Raw genomic sequence first — 27503 nt, forward strand, 5'->3', positions numbered from 1 at the left:
TATGTATTTGAATTATAGTGAACTTTGGTAACTTGGTTAGGTAAATTAATTAGGTAAGTTTGGACACTTGGTTGACATATTTTTAAGTTGTCATTTGAGGTGCCTAGGGGCATATTTGTTGTATGCAGTGATAATACATGTTTAAGATTTGATTTTAGCTTGTGTTGAATGCTTTGTTATGACTTGTTGATGTGCAATTTGTTAAGGCTAGGTTGGTGTAACGCCTTTAATAATTTAAGTCTATTTTTATAAAATTTGACACAAATATGTATCTATTTATGTGATTTAGTGTTTTGGGTGTATGAGGTCTTGGGTTCAAGTCCCACATTTGGAAATTTTGTTATTTTTTATCCAAGCCTTATCCCTGTTGGGTGGGCTTATATAAAATTGTTTGTAAATCCATATCAGAATGAGTCTGCTGGTTCGAGTGGTAAGGAATTAGTTTGCTGGAGGTCTTGTGCTCGAGATTTTGTGTTTGAATCCCGGTGTGAGAGGGGGTGATAATATTTTATTCAAGTGATTGAGTGGGTAGGATATTGGGGGATTAAGTCATTAGTGGATGAGAAGGGGAGTTAATCCAAATTTGTATTTTATTTTATTTTATTTTATTCCTATTCTCTCTTTTCCAAAAAAAATTTCGACGTAAGTTTTTGCCTTCTTCCATTTTTCTATTTTTCTTTCGTTTTCCCCTATTTAATTTTGCACTCCCCTTTTTGTTATTCGCCTGCACTTCAGGATTTTGGTGTTTTACGCGCGATCAGGTAAGTGGGGGCTTTCACTTGTCGATAGGTTTCGATTTTAGTAAGCTGTTTTGGTTTTTCTTTTCGGTTGAATTCCAAATGTGTGTAGTAAGGGAAGTTAATTCTCTGTAAACGTATTGTGTAGAAGAAAACAGTGAAACGGTGGTTTTCGCTCGAACGGTCTAATCGGTGTATGTGATCGGGTTTGGTAGCGGTAAGTGTGTGCGTGTTGCTCAGTTTTTTATGGATGGATTTGCAATTTGATTGCTAAAAGGGTTTTGGTTATTCTATTTTTAGGTGCTGGTGGTCTCGGGAGTGATTTTTCATCAAAATCGAACCAGGTGTGTACTCCTAACACAAAAAATCGAGCTTTGGCGAAAGCCAAAAATGGAGTCTATCGACACCACACAAGTGTGTGGCCAGCCGTGTGGTTGGCCATGTGCGAGACACGGCTATGTGACCGACGAAGGCGTGGCCGTGCGCAAGACACGACCGTGTGACAGTGTGACTATGGCCATGTGGGCCACACGGGCTAGGCCAAGTTGGGCGTGTGGGTTTTGGGCCATGCCATGTGGGCCACAGGGGTAAGGCCAATCTGAGCGTGTGGGCCCATACGAGCATGTGGGCCCAAAATTCTAAAAAATTTTCTAGGGTCGCTCGGGTTATTCCGATTGACTGTGGGACTACCATAGGGTCGGTAAGGGCTAACCAAACCCTATTTCATGTGATTTGATATTCTGATAGACTAATCTGAGTAGGATACTGGTATGTATGTCTGACTATACTGTGTAAGTATGTATCTATCTGTATTCGAGCATGTTAAGCATGTTAATTCTGATATTACTGCATCTGTATTATGTATCTCTGTGTTTGGGGTGGGAATTGTATATGTGGAGGAAGTAATCTGTTTGGTGACTTTTTGCCTATATTCTGGTAGCTTGTCTACATATTATATGTTATGTGTCGTATCGACACTATATAGTGTGTAGGAATGGGTGGGTGTTCTTAACCCCACGTGGTATGATGGGATGGGCGGAGATGACATGTAGAGGAGAGGGTAGGATTCTGTTTATCTATTCTGTACATCTGATTCTGATATCTATTTCTGTGATGGACTTAGGTTCGGATCTGTATCTGACTGTATATAAAACTCTGCATATGTTACATGTCTATCTCTGATGGGTTACACACTGAGTTTACGTAAACTCACATCTGTTTGTCTGTTCTGTTTAGGTAATCAACAGGCATAAGCGGGTCAGTGCGACGGAGGCTCAGCAGTGACCACTCGATGGGAAACTGTTTTCAGTTAATATTATTTCATGGTTTTTACTTAAATTTCTGGCTTTTGTGAAAGTTTTGTAATTTTTGGACTCTCCGGACTTTTTGGACTGTTTGGTTTAAATTTTTGGTTTGGTTGCGTTATAATTTCCAAACTGTGATGATTTGACAAAATATCGATTTCACACAAACAAATGTTATTTTTAAAAACACGAGCGTGGTTTTGATTTTAACAGTTTTTTAAACTTCCGCTACGAAATGATTTGGTTAAATTTAAAGGATAATATGTAACGGTTTTAGTAATAAATAAATAAATGAATACGATTTATAACTTGGACGTTTTATCAAAGTATCATCGATTTCAAAACCCTTCTTCGTAATACTCCCGGATTCGGCCATAATGTCTAGGCCGGGTATGGGGTGTTATAGTTGGTGTCAATTTGGGTAAGAAATGTGGTTTAGAAAATGACCTATTTTCGTCCACACGAGTAGAGACATGGGTGTGCGTCTCAGCCGTGTGTGACACACGGCCAAGTGACACGGTCATGTGTCCCCTGTATCTTCTTAATAATGCAAGTCAGTATGTTCATATAGCTTAACACACAAGTGTGTGACTTGGCCGTGTGACCCAAGTTAGAGAGTTACACGAGCACAAGCACGGGATGAGACACGGCCGTGTGTCCCTATTTCAAATGCCCATACGGCCTGAGACACGGGCATGTCTTCTGACCGTGTGAGTCACATGGCCTGGCCACACAACCGTATGACCCTTGCAGTGCTGAAAGTTTTAAATATTTTTGAACAATTCTCTGAGTTTCTGATTTAGTCCCAACTTGTTTCTAATATGTATTTCTGGCTTTGAGGGCTCATTTAAAGGAAAATATATATGATTTTGATTGGTTTTATTACGAATATTGATATGTAATGAAACGTTTGAAATTTCTGTGTGATTGATCTGTAAACCTCGATAATGCTCTGTAACCCTATTCTGGCAATGGATACGGATTAGGGATGTTACATTTGGACATTCTTCTGAGGAATACATTTGTTTTCCAAGTAAGGAAATAAGGTATGTATTAATTTATGAAATCTAGTATCTGTCAAAAGGGTGAATAGACTAGTCAAACATGGAAGTGGATGAATATGTATACACCGGTGTGAGAAAGTATCTGTCAAAGACAGAGATGAAATCCAAAGCCTTCAATATGGTGAATTCAATTGGAATTACTTCAAGGTAATTTGGAATTTAAACACACTAAGTTCGTTTGAACTTACAGGTGTTTGTTTATATTTCAGGTTCTGTTGTAAGATTGAGCGTCAAGAGGGACCAAGCCAAAAATGCGTCAGGGTAGTAGTAAGTTGGGATATTATGCATACAGAGGACATCATAGGTGTAACACCCCTAACCCGTATCCACCACTGAATTAGGGTTACAAGGCATTACCGAACTAAACACAGCTCAAAACTGACATACATTGCTAATAAATTAAACATGTTCCATAATTACTGAGTCAAACCATATAGTCCTCAACTTATACATTCGTACATATGCTTTACTTAACCAAACATAAATCAACATGATTTACCATTTATAAAACATATACTAATCATACTTTAGAAATCTAAACATATCCACATTATTTATTTACTCTCTTTGACGAACTCACTAATAAATATATATATATATATATATATAACATATCATATTACATATACTTTATATATCTATCACCAAACCTATTGTCTAACAATTATGGGGTACATTCATTTATAAGCTTTCCTACTTGCACATATTAACCTAAGTTGAATTATACCTCACAGCTAAATAGGCAAAATTATACAAATACAAACAAGCAATTCTAAACGGCCGAATTTCAAATGCAAATATGACTAGTTCATAAATTACTCACTTGTCTAACATTAGCCATTTTCCAAGCACTTTAACCGATTCAAACCATGTCAATTCCATATGCTATAATTCATGCCACAATTTCATATACACAACCAAATTTATTAAACACATTTGATTAAATATACTTCTTTTATTATCACAAATCTATACTTATATGACCATATTTAAAATGAACTATCTTGAGTACAAATAACAACTAAAAAAATACATCCAATCACATGCTAATTATGCATACTAAAATTACATACACATAATTAATTAATTTGCCAACAATTCATTCATTAACAAATATGTCATACTTATATATATACATATTCAATCAACCTATCATTAATCGAACAAATAATCACATCATTTATCACTTCTAAACTAATTCATAATACAAATTATACATTACAATAATGAGCCAACAAAATCACAACTAAAACACATTCATCAACCATACCAAATTCACTTGAGCCGAGTTATAACAATCTATATTTGCAAATTCTACCATATATATATATATATATATATATATATATATATATATATCAAACTTACCAAAATGAACTAATCATAAGCCATAAGTATTTCACTACTTCATGCCGAAATCATATACTAAGCACGTCACATACATATATACCATGAAACATAATTTTCCATCATGAACTTATACCATGACCGAACATACAAAAACATAAGCATCATTTCTAGCCATTTTCGCATGGCTTTATATTTACAATTTCAAAACCAACCAAAACAAGTACTACCTATACATGTCATAGGTTCGTAATTCAAACTTTTAAAAATACCGAAATAGTAATCGATAGTGTGACAGATTTCTCTGACGATCCCCGAGCTCGTAACTAGCTTCCAAAATCTATAAAACAACGAACGAACACACACAGAGTAAACTTAAATAGCTTAGTAAGTCAAAAGCAATTAAATCATTTCAATATCATACATAATTCAATTAAGCTAGGCCAAATCAAGAAAACCTTAACCACATATACATTTATCATGCTTGCAAATTCATATATCATCACATGAACATTAACCTTATAATGTCATTTGGCCGAATAAGAATAATCACATGTACATATAAGCAGCCTTTTATAACAAACAAATTTCATATCTTCATCTCAAATACTATACTTACCTTACTTTAATAATCATTTAACTTCGTACGTACCTGAACCATTTAGCTCGTTTTCACATTCGATCTTAACTCGATATTGTTCGTTGAGCCTTTTGGAATTAAATAGGATACTCGGATAACTCAAAAAGCTCGTACAATGCCAACGTCTCAGACATGGTCTTACATGTAATCAACTATCAATGCCACTGTCCCCGACAGGGTCTTACACGAACTCATATACGATGCCGATGTCCCAGACATGGTCTTACACTTAAATTACAAATCGATGCCAACGTCCTAGACATGGTTTTACACGTAATTACATATCGGAATCCTATGTCATGACATATGTATCCTAACTATTCCTAAGGTTCGTACAGGGCTTTTGGACATCATAATTCGATCGATTCAAACTCATAAGTAATACTCCCACGCTTAATCCAATTTGGCATATACACATACATTTGTAATAATTCAATTCGACACTTATAAAATATATACATTCAAATTTAACGACATTTATTTACTTATGTGCTTATCTCGGACGAAGACAAACAACCGGGACGACTATTCAACAACTTTAGATTTCCTCTGATCCAATTCCGATTTCCTCTTTTCTTGATCTAAATTAATACAAATTTGACTTGTTTATCAACATATTCATTCAATTTCATCCATAAACACATAAATGGGTAAATTACACTTTTGCCCCTAACATTTCACATTTTTTATAATTTAGTCTCTATTTCACAAAACACAAAATACACATAATTTCACTAAACTCTGGTATAGCCGAATTTTACTAAGGTTCATAGCAGCCCATTTATTTAATTTATTTCACATTTTGACCCCTCAATTTATAAAATTTACAATTTAATCCTTAATACACATTTTTACCAAAAATCACTTAATTAAACATAATAACCTAACAATATATTTTTATTTTTCATCATTAAACACAAAAATCATCAAGCTATCAACAATGGCAATTCATGCATACATCATCAAATTCAAAATTCAAGCATGGGCTAGCTAGTATTCAAAGCAATGATCTCAAAAACGTAAAAATCATTAAAAACCGAGCAAAACACATACCCGAATTAAGCTCCCAAAGGTGATGAATGTTTAAAGCTTCCAAAGCTTTATTTTTTTTCTTCTTAGAATCGGCCAAGAAAGATGAACACATGCATGGCCATTTATTTTTTGTTTTATTTAATACATATTAATATACATTTTACAATTTTAACCTTAATGATTTAATTAGAAAACTATTTAATGGTTGTCTATTTTTGTCCATGCATAATTCTAATGATTAAATTACAACATAAGGACTCCATATAATAAAAATCATAACAAATAGGTACCTTTACAAATATCATGCTAATTTTGCACCTTACGCAATTAAATCTTTTTAATTAAATCGAGCACACAAACGATAAAATTTTCAAACGAAACTTTCACACACATAAATTAACATACTATAGACTCCAAAAATAATATTAAAATATTTTTTTGACTCAGATTTGTGGTCCCGAAATCACTATTTCGAATAGGGTCTAAATCGAATTGTTACAATAGGTGTATGGCGACATATAGTACCCTACACCATAAAGAGTCTGTTTTAAATAAAATTTTATATTGTAACGTAGTTTACTGTTTAGTACTAGAATGCAATTCTTTAATATCCTATTTTATATTAAAGAATAGTTCAAAATAAATAATAAATATTTTTTAAATAAAGTTTTCGATGGTAGTCTAAATTTCTGTTAGTGTTTTGTGTTGTAACTTCAATATCTTTATTCGGTAATTCGGGTCGGGTAAAGGGTGTTACACTCTACCGCTTGATCCTTGAGCTAAACATGCCTTGATTCCAGCTCTGTGGTATGCCCATCATCTTTCTTGAGGGTCTCCTTCACATCACTCATAAAGCCCTCAAGTTTGGGAACCTATCATCTAAAGCTAACAACATATCCCTCGATTGGCTTACTTTCTTAGCCCTCCTACAAGTCTCCATTGGCTCTTTCTCATCTACTCCTTCCAACATCCCAAATGGTGTCTTCATAACCTTAGCTCGAATACCAACTGTCACAAGCCTAGACCTTTAGTCTTGCAATCCATGCGACCTTAGGCGATTTTTTTGCTTCAAATGCACCTAAGTTTGCCTAGCTCTCGAAAGATGAAAATTATCCCGAAAATTCTCTAAGCAATACATGTACGAATGGGGAGAAATTTATTAAATTCCATTCAAAAAGATGCCAATTTTCAAGTTTAGAAAATGAATCGACTTGCGACTACTTTTTGAATGGGATCTAGACATTTTTGGGTTAAGATATCTTCACAAAATTTGAAGATCTATCTCTTAGTTTCGGAACTCATTTTGAATCACTAGATTTTGAGTTTGAGAACTCATATTATGGTTGTTTTAATGAAGATTGCATGAAAAGAATTTCTGAATGGGATTATTAAGGAAATTACGAGTTTCGGACTTTTAATTTGAGTTCAAATCATATTGGGTTCGATTTTTAGCTTAATTTTTATTACATATGAGCCCAATATTGTATTTATTAGATTTTATTATTTTATTATTTATTTATTCCAAATTTTTTATATTTTTAAGTATTTTAAGTTATTTAGGATTTTTATATTTATCGTTAACAAGAAAGTTAAGTTTAAAACTATTTCTTATTTAGATTAATTAGAGTTTTAGCATTATTTAGAGTTTCATTTGGTAGTCTATATAAAGGCCTCTTTATTGTTCATTAGAGACACAATTGTATTCATTAATATAGTTTTCAACTCGAGAGTTAGTTTGTGCAAGATTTTTCTTATGATTTTTAGTAGTTTTTTTCTCAATATTTTTCAAGGACTCATAGGAATTCATTCTCCATACTCCGATTTTCCAAGAATTATTTCTTAGAGGGTTGATTAGAGTCATTAATTGAGTTTGTTGGGATTTATATCTTTGGTTCAATTGGACACTTATCCATCTATCCATTATATCCATCGATTTATTCATTCCATCTTCCACTTTGTTTTTTTTCTAATTTTCATGATTTATTTATTATTTTTATTTATTCTTTGTTCTTAAATCTTTTATTTTAGTTATGTTTGTTTTCGTTGTTTTTCTAAATTTATTTGGTGTTTTCTTTTCAAGTCAAATTCAAATATTTCTTTTTCGAGTCGAACAACTTGAATACGATCCTCCTTCTGCCTCTTCTGCTTCACTCTTTTATCATTAAGGCATCGAAAAATATAGTGAAAGCAACTCGAAACGAAATAAGCAACAAAGTATTGAAAAACCACAAGAAAACAATGCATACCACGTATTTGAGTAAATGTTATCAATATATTCTTAACTCAAGAATAATTGAATATAATGGGATGAAAACAAATGAAGGGGGAGACTTCTACTTATAGTCGAGCTCCTCGAAATCAACGGTACAGATTGAATTATATCGACGTTCAAGATTAAATTTTATATACAATTGAGAGTTCTAAAGGATTTAAACTCTATACAATATCCATTTAGGATTTACCTTATTTACCTTGGTAACTTTAGTTTGACTAAAGTGTTTCACTAGACTACCAAGACTTTAAGTAGATAGGTTTCTCCATTAATTCCACGAGTCGGGTTAGTTAAAGCGGGTTAAATGATTCACATTTAATAAGTTAAGTTGACATTTATGGAGTATTCTATGCGCAATAGTCACAGGTTTTGATCCGCAGTCCGTGACATAAACACCTTGTTGCATACTATGTTGCACCAGAGTTGTTAAACCAGAAATATGGCAAGGAGATATATGTGTGGAGTGCTGGTGTCATTTTATACATTCTTCTTAGCGGTGTGTCTCCATTTTGGGTTGATATGTACGTGGAAACTTATTTTGTTTTTCAGATAAGTTCTTTTGGTTGTGATACCTTTTCAACTGTTGATGATAAGTTTGTTGCAGAGACTGAGAAAGAAATCTTTTAAGCGGTTTTAGAAGGTAATCTTGACTTGAAAAGCTTGCCATGACCATCTATATCTGAAGGTGCAAAGGACCTCATCAGAAAGATGCTAGCAAGAGATCCTAAGAAACGGATCACTGCTGCTCAAGCTCTAGGTAAAACCATTAAGCTTTCTGTAGACAAAACCCTTCAAAATAATGAAAAAAGGGAATAGTTGGATTGGCAGCATTGAACATTGGTTCAATCCTTACTAAAGAACACAATTATTAGATATGTGCCACTAATGTTTACATTTTGTGAATATGAACCAGAACATCCATGGCTGAAAGAGGGTGGTGATGCATCTGACAAACCTATTGATAGTGCTGTCCTTAGTAGGTTGAAGCAGTTCAGAGTAATGAACAAGCTCACTCTATGATAAATTTACTCGACCATAAAAGCACAAATTTCTTTTTCTCTGTTTTATGTTCCCACAAGCTGATATTTTTGTCTGTAAATATGGTTTGCAGAAAGCCTATCAACGGAAGAAGAGATCAAGTGCTTGCAACAGATGTTCAAAAACATCGGCACTGATGGAAGTGTTACAATAACACTAGGAGAACTCAGGGAAGGATTAGCTCGCTTGGGATCTAAGTTAACTGAAAATGAAATAAAGCAACTTATGGACGCTGTAAGATTTTATCCAATTATATAATCCCTTCCCTCCACCATCCAAATTATGTTATTTATATATAAAAGTAACCATTTCCATAATAATGAAACAAGCTGCAACTTCCGAATGCCTGAACCCCATTCTGTCAGGCTGATGTTGACAATAGTGGAATTCATTGATTACATCGAATTCATAGCTGCTACAATGCATCGACATAGGCTTGAGAGGGAAGAAAAAATAGTCAAGGCTTTTCATTCTTTGACAAGGATAACAGTGGGTTATTATATTGCACTATTGCTTTTTTCGGTTTTGAACATTATATTACTTGATTGATTGACTCTGCCTATTATTCTTCCTTTCATTCAGGTTTATTACAAGAGATGAACTAAGACAAGCTATGACACGGTACGGAATGGGAGATGAGGCTACAATAGAGGATGCTGATACTGAGAAGGATTTTCGTTTGCTTCTTTTATTTAAAACAAATAGTTTGTTTGTTAGTTTTTTTGCTTGACATGATTGGTTGGATATGATGGGAGGATCAACCACGAGGAGTTTGTAGCCATGATGAAAAGGGGAACTCATGATGGGGATGGCAATTGGCAAAGACAGATGAACAACTAAGGGCTTTCTTTAGTCGGCAATGGCTGCTGCATTTGTTGCAAACTTATTTCCATCTTCAATACTCCTCATCTGTTATGATGCTGAAGCTAAACAATTCATTTCGTTTATTTGGATGGGATTAGATAACAATCATTATTACCAATATTATTATATTTGGATTCACTTTCTGGGTTGATTAACTTACATTTGCCAATTTGGCACCAAATTATAAACTTCTATGCTTGGTTACAAGTTCAGCAAACTGCCATGGAGGCAATGCAAAGGAACATTTGTTTCCCCCCTTCAATTCAATGTTCAATCGACGCCAACATACAAAGGAACACTGCAGTAAAATCGAACTTTGATTTCCTCTCAATTTTCTCATCAACCAACTTCTGGATATGCGGGAATCACAATCGAACAAGGCTAACGCATAAGTTCAGAAATGAATCAATTTTTATAAGACCGAAACACAACATTTGTTCTTCATTGAAAGGATAATCAAATTCAAAATCAGAGAGAGTAAAGAAATGAATCAATCATCACCGACCATCTCCCCGCTCCTTCTGAATCTGATGCCTCTGCTTCTCGGCTAGCTTCTCCAATGCGGATTCAACCGCATCACGCCCACCGATAAGCAATCGGGTCACAACTTCCGGATCCTTCTCGAAGCGAGCTTCCTCGAACTCCTTCCTCGCGTTCTCTCTCAATATGTCCCTCCACAGAACGCCCCGAGAATCGGGCCACATGAAGAATCGGGTGGCTCGAAGGATGTCGCGGTAGAGACTCAGTGCCTCTCGTCGAGTGCTGGTGAGGCGCTGTCGGTTCAGCGACTCTTCCTCATCCTCTAGGGATTTCTCCTTCACTACGTGTCTGTCAAGAAGCTCTTCCACGGTGTCCGGACCATTGTGTAGAAAACGCTGGAGGAAGACAACATCGGTTCCACATAGGATAGTTAAATTTGGACATCTTCGTAGGTACGCGATCATCCTTTTTACTTTATTTCTCTCACAAGCTTATTTTCCGTGCTGTTTGACAGCCATAAATGGTGGAGTTCAACACGAAACAATAAGAGAATTGGGTCGGTGTTTTTGTTTCAGGCCCAAAATAATTCTAAGCTTTGATCCATATATATTTAAGGGATAATAACAAATTGAACCCTAGACCCTAGCCCTAAGCCAGTACAAAACTTATATGTGAGACCTCATAAACATTACAGAACCAAAAGGAAAGTAAAAAAGAAGTATCTGGGATTGGAAAAGCTGCTACAAAATTCTTTTCATTTTTGCACACCACAATCAAAATAGCAAAATTATTGAATTTTGAAAAGGAAAAAAGAATTAAACTGACATTGCCTTGGCTCTAAGCTAGAATCCAAAGTACCAAGGATTACATACAATTAGAAGTACTAAGTAACCAGTTCAGCTTAAAGGGAAACTCTTTAAAAAAAAATAGTAACTTTTGAGGAACTAAGCAAAGAAAAGGAAAGGGAGAATAATAAAAGAAAAAGAAGAAGAAAAAACAAAGAATAAATGGAATAATGAAAAAGGGCGCCACAGATCGGAATGAGTTAGGGTTTTTAAGACATAGAATGTGTAGTAATAGGTTCTCAAACAGCGTTGTGTGCAAGGATTTTATTTGTCACCTTTATTCAAATATGAAAGTTTGAAAGAAAACTCACTATACGATCAAAAAGGCAAATATACTGTTTTCCTTATAAGGAAGAAAACAACACAAATAGTCAACATCTTCTAATGCAACACCTTAACCATTCGTAACTACTTTGTATTATACAACAACCTCTTTGGTTTAATTACATCCCTAATTCCAACCATGCCATGCATTTAGATATTACCTGAATATTTCAATCAAAATCCATTTTCAAATCATCTACACACCAGCACACAAACAATCCCAACAAATTTCATTGATGAGCTCCACTCAACCGTTTTAAAGAAAACCTACCACAATCCTTACTGATAAGTGCAAGCACCTTGCAGTATGAAAAGAAAACACAATATGCATTGATCCATGAACTGACTAATATGCACCACCTTAGCACCAGATAAAATGCGAGACTAACTACAAAAATCACAAATCTTTCACTCCAAATATGACCACATTTGATACATGCATGGATGGGGTGAGATTTATTAAATTCCATTCACCAAAGCCGACAATTTTCAAGTTTGGGAAATCAGCAGACTTGCGACAACTTTTTGGATGGGATCCTGGCATTTCTAGGTTGAGATGTCTTCAAGGCGTTTGAAGATCTATCTCTCAGCTTTGAAACGCACTTTGGATCATTCAATTTTGAGTTAAAAACTCAAATTATGACTTTTTTAGTGAAGACTGCGCAAGCAGAATTTCTGAACGGGATTATGACGAGAATTACGAGTTTCGGGCTTTTAATTCAAGTTTAAATCATATCGAATTCAGATTTTGGGCTTAATTTTTATTATATATGAGTCAAATATTGTATTTATCAACTTTTATTATTTTATTATTCCAAATTTTTAATAATTATTATGTAGTTTGAGTTATTTAGGAGTTTTATGTCAATAAGAAAGTTTAATTTAAAACTACTTCTTATCTAGATTAATTAGAGTTATAGTATACTTAAGAGTTTTATTTAGATTTATTTAGCTAGCCTATATATAGACCTTTGCATTGTACACAAATTAGACAATTGATAATTATTATATTTCTCTTTTAAGTTAATAAATTCTATTTAAGTTTTTCTTTTCAAGTTTCTTTTAGAAGAGTTTTTAACAATCTTTTAGATTGTGGAGATCATCTTCAAACATTTTCTTGTCAAGGTTTCTATCTTGAAGGGGAAATTAAAACCGCTTGAAGAGAATTATGGATTCTTCTTATTTCCATGGCTTTTTAGGACTTCTACATGCGATATTCCATCTTTTCCATTAATCTTCTTTAATTTCTTTTTTGTTACTCTAATCTTTGATCTCATTATTCTACTTTATTCATTTTGATTATTTATTTTTAATTGTTCTCTTTATTTTTTTTATCTGATTGGGATTCATTTGTGTTTCAAGTTGTTTCAAAATCTAAATTTCTTTCAGAATGTCTAGAGCCTCAAGTCAAATCCGCGACTTTGACAAACTTTACGATCCGCTTCCGCATTCATTTGCCTTATTCTTTATTATTTGGTATCAGATTTGAACGTTTTTGGGTGTTCTTTTTATTTTTATAAATTGATTTCTAGCAAACAGCCTCAAAACAATTTTTTTTACCCCGACAGATTTTAGAAAAAAATATTTTTCATTGGGTAAACGTTTTTCAAACGATCTAAAATTTTACATACTATTTCTTGGTACTATTTTAGAGTACAAAAAAATATTTCCCACAAAAAAGTGATCGAAAAAGTATAGAAAAATGAAAAAAGAATTTTAAAAAAAAACAAAATATTATTTGGGTTGAATTTTTTGTCGAAACTTTCCATATCAGATCTACATTATTTGAGGAGGCTCAAGTCTAAATTTCATTATCTTTAAAAATCAGGAACACCTCGAACAAAGTTTGTCAAGTTGCTTCACAATTTTTCGGGTTTTCGGGTTTCAGTAATTTTCATTTACTCTTAGCCTTAGAATTTCATTTTCTTTGTTTTTTTATTGTTCCTTTACATATTCTAACACTTTATTGTTTCTTGTGTTAGTAGGTTAAAGCACATTGCACAATCCTTCCTCTGTGCAACAGAATTCTTTGATGTCTAGTCGTTTTTGGACTAATAATGCTATTAGGTTTTCTTTGTTAGTTTGATTCTAATACATTATGCTTAATTGATATAGAAAATTTTTAAATGACTCACAAGATTAATTCTTACCTCATTGAGAATTTGTTTTTCACTTTGAGTGTCGAACAAAACGAGGTTTGCTTAATTTTTCTTTTCTTGAGTGTTGTGTTCTTTTCAGGCTATCATAATGATTCACAATACTATAATTAGGAAGTTAAGAAGGGATCAAGTGGTTCAAAATGCTCAAGTTCAGCAACGTGACACTATTCTAGACACGATCAACAAAAATTTAGAACGTCTAAGTACCAAAATTAAGCATCAAAATTGTAATTGGAGAGATAAGGTCGATCAACCTCGCCTTCGTGCAAATAATGTTCGACGTGACTCTTATGGAAATGATGAGACTTTGGTTAATAATGACCGTGGGCAACATTGTTCGACGTGTCTCTTATGCAAATGATGAGACTTTGGTTAATAATGACCGTGGGCAACATTTTTTTAGCTAAACCAAAATTTAACATTCCACAATTCCGAGAGAAGTATGATCTCGAAGCATATTACGAGTGGGAATCAAAATTTGAACTTATGTTTCGTTACTATAAATGTTGGGAAGAGGAAAAGGTCTCATTGACGACCCGCGAATTTTCAGATTATGCGTTAAATTGATGGATTCAACTTGAAATTAATCGTCAAAGAAACTACGAAAGAGTAATTGCAACATGAGATGAGTTGAAGCAAGTGATGTGAAAGCATTATATTCCTTCTCATTACTATAGAGAGGTCTCAACGAGACTTCAACGCCTTGATCAAAGTAATCGATCTATTGATAAGTACTATAAGGAGATGGAAATGCTTATGCAAAGAGCAAATATACGAAAGGATGAAAAGACTACCATGGTACAATTTGTATATGGTTTGAATGTTTCAATAGCCAATACTCTTAATCTTCAAACCTATATTGATCTTGAGGAGATGGTACATAAGGCAATGGAGATTGAGCAACAATTTTAGCAACATCAATCTCATCCATTTGGCGCATCACACAACACGTGGAACACATTATGGTTACACTCCAACTCTGGTGGTAAATCCAACCAATATCCTATTGATCAAACTCTCTCAAGTATCATGTAAAGTTCAATAAAATAGGAACTCAACTTTCCTTTGTGACCAAACTAAAAGACCTTTTTTCTCGACAACACTTTCAGAAACACATTACCCTCAACATTGAACTCAATCTTCTTGCACTTCAAGTCAACATAAAACTTTTATCTATCAGATGTCGCTTTAAACCTATCTCAGATCAATTTGACTTTCTCCTTGGTCTTATGAATCAAGTCAAGATCCCCCAATTTCCTCATGCTTAGTTTAACCCAAAACAAATATGTTTGATACTTACAACCATATAGTGTCTCGAATGGTGTCATCTAAATGCTCATTTGATAACTATTATTTTAGGTAAAATCAATCAATGACAGGTGTCTTTCCCAACTACCCTCAAAATTGATAACACAACATTGAAACATGTCCTCCAAAATTTGAATTACACAATCAGACTATCCATCAATTTAAGGATGGTAAGCAATATTGAAGTTCAACTTTGTACTAAGAACCTCATGCAACTCTTTCCAGAATCCAAACGCGCATATGAGGTCTCAATTAGATATAATAGAAATAAGAACACCTTGCCTTCATACCATTTCAGCAGTGTACAACTCGACCAACTTTTCGAAAGAGTAATTGGTATGAACCAGGGAAAAGTGCGTTGACTTAGTGAGTTGATAAACAATTACCCAAATGACATCATGCTTCTTTGGAGTAAGTAGCAAGCCCACAACGAAATTCATATCTACTCATTCTCACTTCTACTATGGTATTGTGATAGGTTGTAACAAGCTCAAAGGAACTTGATGAAAAACCAAGCACTTTGACACAAACTCCACCTCACATTTCATTCCAAGCCACCAATACAATTCTTTTAGCTCATGTTACATTTTATTACCCCTAGAATGCATGGCATAAGAACTATTATGCACCTCGTACAAACTAGAGGTGCTCATGGGCTGGGCCCAGAAAAAATTTTGACCCGGGTCCTAGGCTCGGCCCTACCAAATATGGGCCTAGAATTTTGCCCAGCTACCGAGAAAAATTCATAAGCAGGCCCAGCCCACTGCTTTTTAAATAAATACCAAAATTTATTTTAAAAATTAAAATAAAAATTAAAAAAAGTATTTTAAAAATATTTTAAAATTAAAAAAAATTTAAAAAGTATTTTAAAAAATTTAAAATTAAAAAATTTAATAAAAGTATTTTAAAAGTATTTTAAAATTTAAAAAAATAATAAAATATTTATTATATTGGGTAGCCCGCCAAAAAGTTGTGCTTGAGGTCTGCCCGCTTTTTAATCGGCCTCGTTTTTTGCCCAAGCCCATATTTCGGGCCTATATTTTACCCAAACCCTCCCATATTTCGGGCGGGCCGTCGGGCCGGGCCGGGCCGGGCCGCCCGGCCCATGAGCACCTCTAGTACAAACATGTCTTAACTTCGTATTATTCAACACACAAAGCCTCTTTCTGAAACACAATCCACCCTCGACATCCAAACCAAAACCACTCGGTTCTTTCTGTTTAATTTGTCAATATTTAGCAATCAATTTCTCATCTGTCAATATTTAGCAATCAATTTCTCATCAATTTCTAATCTGCTCAGATAAAGTCAATTTAATTCAAATTTCAATACATCAATAACTTACCATTTTCAATACATCAAGCTTGACATTCATCAATTTAAGGGCAACAAAAGACTTTCGATTAAACACATTAGCGATTGTGTTGCTTTACCAAGATGGTATTCGATAAATAATCGTAATCATTTTAAAGCTCAACCCATCGTCATTACCTCAATGTATAACTTTCAAATATACTTCTTCCGAAACATCGATAGGAAGTATTCCCAATTAATCCTCCCCGCAAGCGTAGTCTAGACCACAGTGATCCACCACTAATAAGCCTCTCCTTCAGTAAGGAGACTACACATTGAACTCTCTCAGTAGGCGTACATTCCAACTAATCAATGACTCTTTTAGTCGTCTCCAACCAATACTTTCTGGCCATTGGGTAATACTCTTTTGACCCTTCCAGTCCTTAGCACCATATTTCTGTAGTTTCTCAATTGGTGCTCTCCTAACTACAACAACGAATTGAACCTAAGGGATTGCTCCAACAACCCTCTATAACGCGTCAACCATCGCACATGGAAGTGTGACTTGATTAGGTTTGTAACACCCTAAGCTCGGCCCAGAAGCCAAATTGAATCAAGAGTGTCACAATGGTCGCTGGAGCGACCCGCTCAATCAAACATTCATTTAATACACAATAAAATATATATATTTAAATCCTTCAAGTAAAAACAAATAATAAAATAATTTAATAAAAATAAGTTCAAAAATTATTTAACAACAATAGCAATACTCCTGAATGCACAAGGCAACTTGCACAATACAATAAACAATATGGAGATCCCTATTCTCTATGACATGCCAACTATGTCTAACTGACAAATTTTGCCAAATTGTTTTATAACGATAAAAACAATTTATATATACATCCAAAATCAACTTAATTCAATTTCACAAAATAAATTTTAAGCCATGCATTTAAATTAACCACAATATAAGACAATCGAACTTCAGAGATCACAAATTGAATTTTTCAAGCGTTCAATGTCTAGAAGCGAGCATTCCTCGATATTTTTCAAGCGTTCAATGTTTAGAAGCGAGCATTCTTCGTCAATTCACCAATCCACTAGCAAATTAAAGACCTAGACTTTCTTGGACTCAAATTAATCAAAAATTCAACCATACTCGTATTTTGAAAGATTAAAAACATTTCAATCGAGCCCATAATTAATCAAAATTAATGTTAATCTAAGTTATCGATTCAATTTAATCAAGATCCCAACATATCACGTGACCATTCAATAATGTAATTAATCTTTTGAATAAATTATTCCTAAGTTAAAACAAAATTAATATAATCAAATACTTAAAGAAAATTAAAGCCTTTCTATTCAATTATCCTAAAGCATATGTAATAGTTAGTCTAATAAATCATCTCTAAACTAATTCAAAATAAAATTCTAAATGTAGCAGATGTTAAGCAATATAGTTGGCAAGAATGCAGCTGATTTGGAGGCAAAGAGGCTCACGGCAATACCAAAAATTGAAGAGGGCATAGCAGCAAACTGAGGGCAAAGCAATAGCAAAAGTTTGTAGCAATTTTTAGGAGAAACTAAGAGAAGCAATTGTTGGTGGCAGCAAGGAGAACCCCAAAAAAAAAAAAAAAAAGAATGGTCGGTCAATTGGAGATGAGGCCTAATTCAATTCTACTTCTATTTATCATAATAATATAACACAAAAAAATAAATCCTATTAAAATCTAGTAGAAAGATCCTCATTTAATTAAACTAAATAAGAATACTTAAAAGAAAATTAAAAGAAAGGTTAATTGCAATATTAGTCTCTCGTTAATAGTTGAAATTTCAATTTAATCCTTAAAAATATAATCAAAATCCTATTTAGTCTTGAAATTAAACTAAATTTATCATTTCATCCGAAATTTCCAAAATAATTTATTATAAAAGAATTCTTTTACTAAACTTATCTTGATTTAGTGTGAAATGTGATACCAAAATTTTCAAGACATTATAAAACGTTCAATGTGAATTACTAAACCACTATTATACTTGGTGTTAACACCGTTAGTAAATTGCTAAACCAACCAATGATAAGTTAGCAAGTAGAATTTTCTTTTCTAAATTATCAAGTCTAAATGGATAATATAACATCTGAAAAACTAAATAAAAACTAAATTAAATTAAAAAATATAACTAAACATATGATTAATAAAATAAAAATAAAAATTAAACTTACATAAGCTAAAACGTCACATTCTCAGTAAATGATACTCTTCTTCAAAGAGTTTTCATTTGAAATAATATTTTAACTGATTTTTTAAAGAATTGTTTAGTCATCACTATTTACTTTTTTTATTAATCATATGTTTAGTTATTTGTTTTTAATTTAATTTAATTTAATTTTTTGTTTTATTTAATTTTTACATAATGTAATGTTATCCATGCGGACATTGATGATTTGGAAAAAATTATACGTGTCAAATTTTCATTGACATGTTTAGTAATTCAAATAAAGGTGTTAACACCAAGTATCATAATAAAACACATATTGATAGTTTATATATCACATTGGATATTTTCAAAGTACATATACGACATTGGACATTTTATGAAAGTACAAGTATCATAATAAAACACATATAGATAATTTAAGTACCACATTAAACATTTTATAAAAATACATGTATCAAATATGAGACTAACATATTTATAAAAGAATTTAATGTTAATAATAAATGAAATTTGGTTAAATGGTAAAGTACAAATGTTGTAAACTCTTGAGTCTTGGTTCAAATATTATTATGTGTGCATATTTTACTCTTTTTCTTATGTAAAAGAATAAAATGGCAAAAACCTTCAAAATAATAAAATTTATTTTGTAAAGTAATGGTGTTTTGTCATTACCCAACCGAATTGATACTCGATTGACTAGTGACACCAACTCAATCATGTACTTAATATATATAATGAGCCTTATCTGTAACTCTTTATAACAATTCATCATAACAATTAAGTTGTTGTAGATCCGATTTTTTTATTTTTATATTTATCATCTATAACAACTTTCCATCTATAACAATCATAAAATATGAAATACGCTCTTTAAAAAATTGATTCTTTACAAGAATTTATCTCAAATTTTAGTAAAATTAGTTCTATTACCAAGTGAAATAAATATAATAAATTTTAATTAAGTTATTATTCAATAAAATATTTAAAGTTTATATAGAAAATATATTAACAATATTTTATTAAATGAAATGTTTAATAAATTGAACTACATTTATAAATTTTATTAAAGATACTATTTAAATCTCACTAATTAATAATATTATTAATATATTATAATTTTTTAATTTTTAATTTTAAATATTTCATATATAATCTATATCTCAAATGTGTATAACAATGGTCTCTCTATGACATCAACATTTTGATAGATTTTGATAGGCAAATAGAATTGTTACAGAAAAAAGTTGATTGTGATCGTAACAACTAAAAGAAACGTTTAATCAACTCCTAGATTTTTTCCACTTGGTTCATCTCTTTCCAACGTTCTTTCTAACTAAAAACGAAGTAAAAAAAAAAAAAAAACCTTAGCTAAAATTAAATCATGCCACACTTACGATGCGTGTGAAAACAATAATTTTTAAACATTTTATGTAAAAAATACTTTCTTTAATTTATTCAATTATGATTATATCTAGAATGATAAAGAACTTGTATCTTATTAAACGCGTGTTTTTTAGTTCTTTTATTAAAAGAAATGGTAATAGTCTTTTCCCGATTAAGTTTGTAAAAATTAACCTGTGACAATAACTCAACGAGGGGTTTTATAATTATTGAGGGGAGATTGGTCTCAAACCCTCAAACAATGAAAGTATTATGCTCGAGATGTCTATGCTCTATTTTATCCTCCAATTGTTTCCTAACTTTGAAAAGAACCCTACCGAATTCACAGAGTTTAGGGAATGCCTCACCATCAAGGAAATATGAACATTTGGTCTTGGTTGGGTTCAAACTCATGCCCTTATATGGCATTAGTGGGTAAGAACACTACAACTTAGCTAGGCTAGCCAAATAGATAATAAAATTTAGGTTTCCAATGCTACCTTAAGAAAAATGAAAATTGCGAACACAAACATAAAGCAAAGAAAAACACATTAAAGGAAAAATAATACAGCATAACAAATAATATACTATTAAAAAATTTCATCTCAAAACAGAAGGAAAATCAGAGTGAAACCACAAGTAAATGAAGAAACAATCAAGAGATAGAAAAATTATATCTAACAACTATTCAAGGGGAGCAAATGATATCAATAGATGTCTCGCTCACCAATATGATTCCACAGTTCATATCAGAAATCTTAGTGCTTGCATTGCCAAATATATGGACCTCATGGTACTAATAATCCTTGCATACAAAGCATCCCTATTGCACTATATTCATCATTTCAGCAAAGCCAACAGACAGATCAAATTCCATTTAAGTTCTAACAAAGGAAATCATTGAAAATAGCACTTAACATGGAAGTAAAGATGAAATAGAGCAGGGGAAGTCTTTTTCTCACCAGAGGCACCAAGAATAATTATTGAGGTAATCTTAATACTTGAGTAGCATCTGAGCCTAATCTTGTTTTTATTTATTTATAAATATTCTTTCAATATTTTTAACCTTAACTTACTACTTTACTCTTAATATATGTATGCTTAAAACACAAACCCTAAATTTTGTTGTTTAAATATAAAAAAAAAATTATATATGAAATGAATGAGGTCAAACTTGATCTCGGGTATGTATATCATGTAAACAAACTCAAACAAGCCGAGCTCAAATAATTTGATTTTACCTCAAGCTCAAGCTTCTAGAATCATATACTTGATCAAGCTTGAATTGAGTTTTAAGCAGCTTCAAATAGACCTCAAGCTTCTCACTGTTCAAGATCGGTTCAGCTTGATTGCAACCCTAGTTTGTGGTTAGTGTTACATGAAGCAGGCTCATTATTCCTGTTATCTAGTAATCACCTGTCGAAACTATTTTGTCAATATTTTTGGATTGATGCTAACTAGTTGGCATTTTTAAATCAAGGAGGGTAATGAATCCTAACAGTGCATGCTAAACTTGATTTTTTTTGGATAAACTTTGCTTTTTTTATTTATCCAAAGGAAGCAACAAAAGCTGCTACAAGTGTAACAATCAATAAAAGAAACTCATCTCGCCAAAAATCTTCAAATCTCAGGGAATCACCTGACAATATAAGTATCTACTAGCACATGGTTGGTTGCTGAAGCTTCCGCTCAAGATTTATGGCAACAGCATCAACGAAGTCTCCAGTGGTCAAGTAAAACTCTTTTGATACCCTGAATTCATAAGAAGTACCTTGGTGACTTTAAAGCCATAGCTTGGTTTTAGATTACAAAGTGGTAGTTGTGAGATAAGGAAGAACCGTCCAAGACCACATTGAGGAAGTAAAGTTCACAACGGAAAAACATCGACAGTGGAAAAATATCAAACATCAGGAGAAAGTGTATCATACTTGGGGCCATGGATTAAAATGGCGAGATCTTTGGTCATTTTTCCTGCCTCAACTGTCTCGATGCAAGCAGCCTCCAACTTGTGAACAAAGTCCAGCAACCTTTCGTTTTTATCTAGTTTGGCCCTGCAAGAGAGATCACAACGAACATCAAATCAGAGCTGTACAAATGTTAAAAAAGAGAGACAAAAACAGCAATGTTGTACAAACAATAAAACAGAAAATAGAACTTCATAAAGTGACCTACAACTTTTGACCAAAACTATTTTTTGAATATTTGACCAAAAATATTTGATAAATCAACGGAAAGCATGAATACAATCAAATATTCAATGGTGGATCTCGAGGTTTGATTTGGAGGGCCAAATAATATCATAATTTATATCAAACTCCTTTTATCATGTGTGTGTATATATATGTACAAACAATATAATCTTAAGAACAGAAAGAATAGAACTTTACGATAGTGTCAACATAGAATAGAAACCAAGAGTAAAAATAAAGGTGAAAATTTACATGAAGATGAAAAATGTAATAAGCTAGAGATGGAGGAAAACAAACATTTGGTATTTGTTTAAAACTTGAAAGTTTTGTTCAAAGTAAAAAGTTAATTTGGTTGCTGTTAAGTTCACATGATTGTAATTTAAAAGTAATGACAAGTCTCTTAATTTTAAAAATTTGTAAGTAATTATTTTAAAATTTTGTTATATTATTTTAACTTATTTTAAATTATAATAATATAAATTAATATTATGAGAAAAAAAGAGTAAAATTAACAATTTTAATATAAAAAAATCAATTTAAATTTATTAATCTATATGTTATATATAATTTCTTTTTAAAACTTTGGCTCCCTTAAGTTCCCATGAGGAGCCGCCTCTGAAAGCATTGTTTATGTATCTATTACCAAATTCTTTACATAAAATAAGCAGAAAGAAACACATGAAGGAGTTTATTTGGAATGGATACTAATCAAATAAAATTCAAAAGAAAGCTGCTAAATCACTTCGAATGCAGAAGAAACATAAAGTACCTATGCTCCAGTCCTCTTGTCCATGCAAATATAGAGGCAATACTGTTTGTACTGGTTTCTTGTCCCTTTTGATAAAGCCTGAAATGTCGAGTTACAGTCCCATGAGCTGCCTCGGCTTCTAATGTCTTCCCATCAGATGACAACTGCAGAATTTGTGATTTTAGAGATTTTCAATATTCAATGGCCAAAATGAAGAGACCGATCTAAAACAATGAAAAACAAAGTCATTTGTTACAAACCAACACTGAAGTCATCAAGCCCAAAGAGCCAAATCCTGCATACAGCAAAAAAACGTTTAGACTCCACGAAAAAAAGAGAGAGATCCAGTTAAAGTTGAGCATTGACTTGTAAATGAATAGATAATTACTGCAAAGAAATGCATCCGTCTTTTCAGTAGGAAATTCAGAGAGAGAGAAAAGAAAATTATATGAATGGTTCATTCATTAATGGATGATGCTAGACATATAATTAAACTATGAGTACCCCTTTAGACTTTCTTTTCTTTTGTGTTTGTGTGAGGGTCTGGTGGTAGGTATTATAAATTATTTAAAGCCTCCATCATAAATGAACCTTTATTTTTACTGAGGAAAAAAGAAACTCTGGCCAGCTAAATCAGAAAAAGCATTAAACAACACCTTGAGCAAGTAGATCACTTTGGACATCTCCATCATAATTTTTGCAAGCCCAAACATATCCCCCTTCACTTTTTAGGGCATATGCCACCATGTCATCAATTAGTCGATGTTCATACCTAGATACAGAATCAACCAAATATTTAGAAATACCTCAAAAGAAATATTAAGCATAGTTCACTGAAGGGACAAATCCAACCATATAGAATGTGCTTCAAACTTGTCCTTCCAATTTTTCTCATACACATCCTGGAATATGTCCTTAAACCTGTAATGGACTTCTCAGATGAGCATTGTGCAGTTCTTCCACAAGTAAAAAATCAGACAAACCTTGAGTAAAGAAATAGTCCAAGATACACGGACATTGGAGGGCAAATTAGAAAAGAAAATATTACCTGCCATCATACTTCTTGAGAATAGTATTCTTTGTGCTCAGGTAAAGAGGCCACTTCTTTGAAAAAGCCAATGACATAGAGGATTCAGCAAATACACGAATTGACTGAAAAGCACACATGATTTTTTAAACTAATTAATCAAAAAAAGGCTCCACACATCTTGAATAGTGGGTGGGTGTGAGTACAAAAGCCTTTAATACATAGATATATTCATATAGGAAGAGATAAACGCAAAAAATTTACGAACCTCATCAACATTATACATAGAAAGTGCTATGCCAGGGCCTTTATAATTGTAGACATCAAGCTCCACCGGCTTGTCTCCACCTTCTGGGACTAAGAAAGAAAAAAGACAACATGCAGTGAAGAATTAAAATTTTAAGAAATAAGGTTTTCCAGTTTAGTTACATGGCACCATGCCAATCATGACAGTTAAAAAGCTTACCAAAAACCATCTTAAGCTTTCCTGGTCCAGTAATTATTGTATCAGTGGCACGATACTGGTCACCAAATGCATGTCTGCCAATACATATGGGTTTCTTCCAACCTATAACAAGGGAAAAGTTCATAGCAGCTTTCCACCACATTTCAGTTACACAGTTACTATGTGGAGAAATCATTACCGGGAACAATTCTTGGAATATTCTTGCATAGGATAGGTTCACGAAAGACAGTACCTACAAGAAGAAGAAACCCTTCAATTAGTAAGCGCTGAAACAAGGAGAAAACATCTTATAAATACTTATGGTACTAGTAGATGATTTAAAATCTTGCCTAAGCACATATCCACAATGGCAGCCTATGGAAGATAAATCTTACAAATTTCAGGATAATATTTTAACAAATAAAAGATGAATCCACATATGTCAAACATTCAAAATTTATCCTTGAAGTAAGAGCTACATGAGAGATTATTAAGAAATAACCATTCAAGATGTTTCTAATAGTCCCATTAGGACTTCTCCACATAGATTTCAGCCCAAATTCCTTGACTCTTGTCTCATCTGCATAATCAACATAACCAGACTTTAGCATTATATATGCTGAAGATATATTTTTTTTTATTTAATGAAAAAACAATGCAAATCCTTGGATATTTGTAGACCTGTCACCGGCCTGGCCCGAATTAGATTTAAATGATAAATTTATAATTAAACTAAATTATAAAAAATTTTAGGTTTAAGTCACAATTTGGCCCCTGAACTATACTTGTTTTACTACTTTGGTAGTTCAAACTTTTTAGTCCCACTTTAACTATCATTTTCGTCCCATTGTAACTCCAAAAATTACTTGAGTTCAATAAAAATATGCCATGTGTCATGTTCTTATTGGCAAATTTTATCTTTTTAGTTAAACTGAGACAAAAATGATAGTTGACCAAAGTGGGACAAAAAAAAATTTAAGTACCAAAGTAGTAAAATTAGTTTAGGGGCTTCTTTCAGAAAAAAAAGAGTTTTAAGAGCCAGAATGTGACATAAACCTATATTAATATATAAACAATGAAACGGGCTGCTGGGCTGAGCCAAATTTCGGTCTGGGCTTAGAAAATTTTTGGGACCAGGCTAGAGCCCATTCCAATCAACCCCTGGACAGGTCTAGATATTTACTATAAATGATAAGGAAATACATGAATTGACAAGAGTAGTAAAGATTAAAGAATCACGAGAATGACTAACCAGGAGTTATTGTTGCACATTTGATAGCAACATTATACCTAAAAGAAATAAGGAAATTCTTTACAACTGCAGACTTTAAGTGCAAATAAAGATACCATAAAATTCTTCAAATTTTCAAGCATTCGCTTTACAATTGCAAAACTTTTTGCTTGAATGATGGAAAATCTTAAATCTTCCAAACTAAAAGGGAAAAAAAAAACACACCGTTTTCCAATCGGATGCTAGAACTCTGTACAAATCTCTCTTAACAAACCTCAACCTAGGCAAAGCTTTTTTTATCATCCAGCCTTAGTCCAATTACTCAGCAAACAGAAAAATCACCATCGTTAATATTATAACACTACTCATCTTCGTCATGATACTACAACTTATTTTATCTATTTACAAATGGATGAATGATAATGTCTCGTTCGTAGCCCTATTATGTTAATAATGCAATTCTAGACACCCAAGCTTCTTTCATATCTTATCAGATCAGGTATATTATCAACAGAATCCATTAGTTACTTTTCAAAATTAATAATAATATAACAGAACAATGATCATGTCCAAAGAGCCTTCAGTAAAATACTACATACTTCAGGGCTGCTTCAGCAGCTTCGACAGTAACTTTGTCATCAGTCGCATCCCGACTCAGTATCCCTAAATCGAAGTATTTTATGTCCAAATCAAGATAAGGGAATATAAGCTGCAATTAAATACAAAAACACTCGGCATTCAGCATTAATTACAAATAAATAATTAGCGAAATGTAAAAAAAATTCATGAAATATGCTTCCATACTTTGTCTTTTATCATATTCCAGATAATTCTCGTCATTTCATCACCTAAGAATTACAAACAAAAAGAAGTAACAGTGATCACATTTTTTTTAAAAATAAGAAAAAGCAGAAAAAAAACAATTAAAAACAAACATAAAATCTAATTTCAACACGATTCTCATCCTTTATCGCCGTTTGGTCAATTGTCTCACCATCCATCTCGACGACTGGATTTCGAACTTGAACTCGATCGAATCCGCTGGAAGAAGCGTAACACCGAAGGGAAACGGCACGAGGGAATTGAGCGGTGAAAACGACTCGGTTGTTGAGAGCTCCATTTCTCAGAGATTTAAGAAAATTAGGGTTTTTGTTTCTTAGAGTGAGAATCGTCGAAGAAGAAGAAAACGAAGAAGAGAGCATCTGTAAATGCGGGTGAAGACGAGGAGATAGCGCGGAGTCGATGAGCGAGAGTTTTCCAAAATTTTCCTTTTTTGACGCTCGCGTTTTAAGGACACTGCTTTGCCGTTTTGGATGGTTTATGTTACGGCTTGTTTGACAATGAAAAATGTCAAGGACTTGCTTTTGGGTATTGTGATCCAACGGCTACGGATAGCTAATCAACTATTGGATTAATTAAAAAACTTTTTAATAATAAAATTCTTTTTTTCTTTATTTTCAAATGTACTAGTTTTATGATTTAATTAGCAAAAAATACACAAAGTCAGCACCTTGGGGTAAGCCTGTTCATGGCCGGGCCACCTGAAAAGT

General features: G+C 32.8%; 2 protein-coding genes and 1 pseudogene across 4 annotated transcripts; 1 reads left to right on the forward strand and 2 right to left on the reverse strand.

The window, feature by feature from the left end:
- The first annotated feature begins 3145 nt into the window (after nt 1-3145).
- LOC128032546 (calcium-dependent protein kinase 29-like) lies at nt 3146-10538 on the forward strand (annotated as a pseudogene).
- A 153-nt stretch (nt 10539-10691) lies between these two features.
- Nucleotides 10692-11655, reverse strand: LOC105798340 (uncharacterized). The gene has a single exon (XM_012628376.2). The coding sequence runs from the start codon at nt 11240-11242 to the stop codon at nt 10796-10798; it is 447 nt and encodes a 148-aa protein (XP_012483830.1). The 5' UTR covers nt 11243-11655; the 3' UTR covers nt 10692-10795.
- A 9190-nt stretch (nt 11656-20845) lies between these two features.
- On the reverse strand, nt 20846-27251 carry LOC105798339 (isocitrate dehydrogenase [NADP], chloroplastic/mitochondrial). 3 transcript variants are annotated; one of them, XM_012628373.2, is made up of 16 exons: nt 26948-27251; nt 26758-26801; nt 26553-26662; nt 25975-26012; nt 25225-25302; nt 24922-24975; nt 24744-24845; nt 24546-24634; nt 24299-24402; nt 24103-24171; nt 23907-24022; nt 23511-23545; nt 23272-23414; nt 22242-22364; nt 21953-22065; nt 20846-21144 (listed from the first exon to the last, which is right to left on the reverse strand). In XM_012628373.2, the coding sequence occupies exons 1-15, from the start codon at nt 27153-27155 to the stop codon at nt 21972-21974; spliced, it is 1407 nt and encodes a 468-aa protein (XP_012483827.1). In that variant the 5' UTR covers nt 27156-27251; the 3' UTR covers nt 20846-21144; nt 21953-21971. The 3 variants fall into 3 exon arrangements, with proteins under 3 accessions (XP_012483827.1, XP_012483828.1, XP_052477421.1); XM_012628374.2 differs by lacking the exon at nt 20846-21144 and adding an exon at nt 21408-21729 and having other exon boundaries at nt 26948-27250; XM_052621461.1 differs by lacking the exon at nt 20846-21144 and having other exon boundaries at nt 21408-22065; nt 26948-27250.
- Between the last annotated feature and the right edge of the window lie 252 nt (nt 27252-27503).

This window comes from Gossypium raimondii, chromosome 9 (genome assembly GCF_025698545.1).
Source record: "Gossypium raimondii isolate GPD5lz chromosome 9, ASM2569854v1, whole genome shotgun sequence".
NCBI lineage: Eukaryota > Viridiplantae > Streptophyta > Magnoliopsida > Malvales > Malvaceae > Gossypium > Gossypium raimondii.

Excerpts from the sequence above, each read along its gene's own strand:
- LOC105798340 (XM_012628376.2), bottom strand. The coding sequence starts at position 11,242 with ATGATCGCGTACCTACGAAGATGTCCAAATTTAACTATCCTATGTGGA.
- LOC105798339 (XM_012628373.2), bottom strand. The coding sequence starts at position 27,155 with ATGCTCTCTTCTTCGTTTTCTTCTTCTTCGACGATTCTCACTCTAAGA. Across the intron at positions 25,303-25,974 it reads ATGTGCAACAATAACTCCTG|ATGAGACAAGAGTCAAGGAA; the intron begins GTTAGTCATTCT and ends TTGATTATGCAG. Across the intron at positions 24,976-25,224 it reads TATTAGAAACATCTTGAATG|GTACTGTCTTTCGTGAACCT; the intron begins GTTATTTCTTAA and ends TTCTTCTTGTAG.